We start from the raw sequence: 3680 nt of genomic DNA on the forward strand, positions 1-3680 counted from the left end.
CATCTCTCCCGCTTGCAGGGGGTCCGGACAAGATTTCATCTTCCCAATATCTCTTTATTAAATTCATACGATAATTGCATTTGCATTTGATGCTTTTACTTTATTTTATCAATACTAATGTTTCATGTAAAAGCCATTATTGGTACGTAAATACATGTTGAATATATTGACCTGAAACTAATAAACCCTCTTGCCTATCATATGTATTCAAAAGAAAACACCTCTACCGTGTTGAGATGGGCAAGTCTCAACTATGACGATGAAAATTGAATTAGTTGTCAACTAAGAAGCAACTGGTTTCGCTGTTTGCTTTGTAAAGAGACAAGTGAATTTTATGGCTCACCACTTAGCCCCAGTGACAAATTCATACACTGATCTCTATTATCATGTTGAGTTATCCTTTGAGGTAGCTGAACATTTTCGTTTGGAAATAATATAAGCATCCTTTCATCAAAAAATTAAGAAGCAACTGAATAACTACTTTTCTTATACTTTCGAAAGATAATTCTAGCTTATTTAAGTAGTTTTTTTAGTTATCTAGAATAAATTTAGCTCTGAAGCGTATTGTACGTACGTAGATCTAACTATATCAAAATATTATTCACCAAAAAAAAATTCAAAATATACTTCAAGACCCCCTTTCTCAATAAATAAAATAAAATGAGGGCGTGGTTGATGTGATTAGCTAATTAGGAGTCTCAATCAAAAATATGCCATTGTTACATTGCACAATTGTAAATGTGCGCGTGGGTCTAAAAGGGTTCAAACATGCGACAAACCAAAATTAGTGGGAATTGACTAGTTTAGGCTATTAAATATTAAGTATATACAATAACTTGCAAAATACTCCGACAAAATATCAATCAATTAAATAAGCCTTTATTGCTTTTCTTCAACCTTTTATTGACAACTTTCCATTATAAATTGTATTCCTTTACCCTCTATTCGAACAACTTCCCCTATACATAGAATGAATCAAATTTCACTATATATAGACAGTTTTCAGAGAAGCTTAGCAAATTACAACTAAGGAAATCGTTACGTTTGTGTCAATTGATTCATTCAACTCTTTAATTAAAGAATTAAGCAGAAATCAATGAAAAACAAAAACAAGATTTTTAAATTCTTGGGTCCCAGAGCAAAAAATCAAATTTATTTAAACTGTTTTTTTCATGTACTTAATCAAATAAACCTTATTTTACTGTTTTTCTATAACCTTTTATTGACAACTTTCCTTTATAAATTTTATTCTTTTACCCTCTTTTCCAACAATTCCCCCTTTATAGAATGAATCGAATTTCACTATAAGCATCTTTCAGAGAAGCTTAGTAACTTACAACTAAGGAAATCGTTATGTTTGCGTCTATTGATTCCCTCAACTCGAGAATTAAAGTATTAATTAAACAGAAATAATGACAATGAAAAACAAAACCAGATTTTAAAATTCTTGGTCTATAATTAAAGTACCAAATTTATTTAAACTATTTTTTCCATGGACTTAGACTTGATTTGAATTTCAATTCTAAAATATAAAACAAATAAATTAATTACAATTCCAAGGATTCATTTCCATTTCAAAATTTGAAGTCCAATTCTATGCACCAAATAACACCCAAGTGGAATTTAAGAATATAATGAATACAATTGATGGAAGGAAACTAAAGCGTACGCAACTATATATTCTTGTGATTAATTAATTTCTAGTTTGGTTTATTGTTTATTAATCGAGAACCGAAGTTGAAAAAGGAAATCAAATAAGCAACTTCTAAATTTTCATAGAAAAGTAAGCAATGAGTTCCATGTGATTTCATTGAAAGAGAGGGAATGAGAAAATCTCATTGGATAATAGAACTAATTAAATACACGCATAACCATATATGGTTGCAAATTTGAAATAGTACTCTTTGATCACTTTGATTTTCATGGTTTGTAATCCTCACATGATAGAGCAACTATTGTCGCATGAATCATAAACAACTTTGTAGCAATAGGGAGAAGGACCACAAGGTGGAGGAGCACAGTACGGTGGATAATAACAACACACTTTGTTGTCTTCATTTATGCATTGTTTTTCTTCCTTTTTCTTCACTTCTTCCACACTTACAAGGGTGACACACCGAAACTTCTTCCTCAAAACCCGACCCAAGCACACTGCATCCACATCTCCAGTCACCACCAATTTGTCTTTATTATCCCCTTCCAATGCCACTGAGCTCACACCTGCATGCATGCATATGTTAATTAATTTCATAGATCATCACAAACTAATTAACAAGAACCATATATATATATATGTGTGTGTGTGTAGACGTGTAATGTGTGTTTGTCGTGCACCTATTTCTTGAGCTGCAATCTTGAGGGCCTTGCTTCTGCTTTTGTCACTGTGCAGTTGCATTTGAAGGACTATCTTTTGCTGCGCAAATAGATAATTACGTTATAATAATATTATATATATTGTTCCATGATCTGAGGTACAATTACAAAACTCAAAAAGCGAATGATTAATCAATGTGTGCCATGCAATAAATAAATTGTATCTTCGATACGAGACCATCTCACCTTCATGTTTTGATAACTTGAAACCAATGACAACTTTATGTATTTTGTGACTTAGGATAGGAACTTTGTGATCAGTGTCTAATTACTTTTGCCTCTATATATAGGGATTAGGGACTCTAGTGTATTCCTTATTTCCCCTAGTTTTCAAGGCCGATCAGAAGCATTGCTAATTGAATCAACGGAAATCTTAATGCATGTCACAAGCAACTGAATAAATAAGAACCTAGTATTGTGTTGACTTTGGGTTTAATTGGTAGACTAGCTGTTATGATATGTATGGTCATATAGGACAAATAATTGTAATATGAATCTTTTTTTTCACCATATAAAGAAATTTTTTAGGGAAAACAAGTCTAAGCATGTGTATTTTAGAGAATTAGAATAACGTGTGCCAGTGGGCCGATTGATAAATGCATTAGTATTTGATTTGATTTGATTTTCAATAAAAATAGTGGAACATGCATGAAGAAAAAGTCAAGTGAGGCATATGCATGTCTCTTTTATAGTAACGTGTACCAGTGGGTTGTTCATAAATGTAGGTAAGTTTGCAAGATGTGAAACAAAAACAAAAAAAAAAGTCAACTTCAGTTTTTTTACATCGTGACCTATGTCATTATATTCTTGAATTTTTTTAATTAGTACCGATCAATATCCAAACATAATTCACAAAAATTTATTCATATATTTATCACTCGACAGTGATTTTTGAAAATTTCAATTTAAGAATATATTAAATATAATCTGAAAACAGGTTATTATTAGAACATGGTTTAATATACATACATACTTGGTCAACTAATTAGTGATGAAGTTAATGATAATAAGTAAATTTATTGGCATAGAGAATATATCTACACAAAAGAATATGCACTTGCCCACGTGCTCCGGACAATACACATTTTTTATTTAGCTAGCATCTCTAAACTGCGGTAAAGAAAAAGAATAAACAAAAATGATATTGTCTTTTTTAATTATAATAGGCCATATATGTTTTTTTATCTGTAATAATCAAAGGTGTTACTTGAGCATTTACTAAGTCAGAATTTTGTCAGGATAACAGTACTGACAAAAAATAGAATAGCAGTACTAAAAAAAACAAGAAAAAAATAGTTATTTTTGGT

At 30.8% G+C, this 3680-nt stretch overlaps 1 protein-coding gene across 1 annotated transcript; it reads right to left on the reverse strand.

The window, feature by feature from the left end:
- Window positions 1-1757: 1757 nt before the first annotated feature.
- On the reverse strand, window positions 1758-2743 carry LOC100797364 (heavy metal-associated isoprenylated plant protein 47). Its single transcript, XM_003533304.5, has 3 exons — window positions 2560-2743; window positions 2335-2413; window positions 1758-2220 (listed from the first exon to the last, which is right to left on the reverse strand). Exons 1-3 carry the CDS (start codon window positions 2563-2565, stop codon window positions 1937-1939), a joined length of 369 nt encoding a protein of 122 aa, XP_003533352.1. The 5' UTR covers window positions 2566-2743; the 3' UTR covers window positions 1758-1936.
- Window positions 2744-3680: the final 937 nt, after the last annotated feature.

This window comes from Glycine max, chromosome 9, assembly GCF_000004515.6.
Source record: "Glycine max cultivar Williams 82 chromosome 9, Glycine_max_v4.0, whole genome shotgun sequence".
Taxonomy (NCBI): Eukaryota; Viridiplantae; Streptophyta; class Magnoliopsida; order Fabales; family Fabaceae; genus Glycine; species Glycine max.

Coding starts and splice junctions, on each gene's coding strand:
- LOC100797364 (XM_003533304.5), bottom strand. Junction 2,221..2,334: donor GATTGCAGCTCAAGAAATAG/GTGCACGACAAA, acceptor GCATGCATGCAG/GTGTGAGCTCAGTGGCATTG.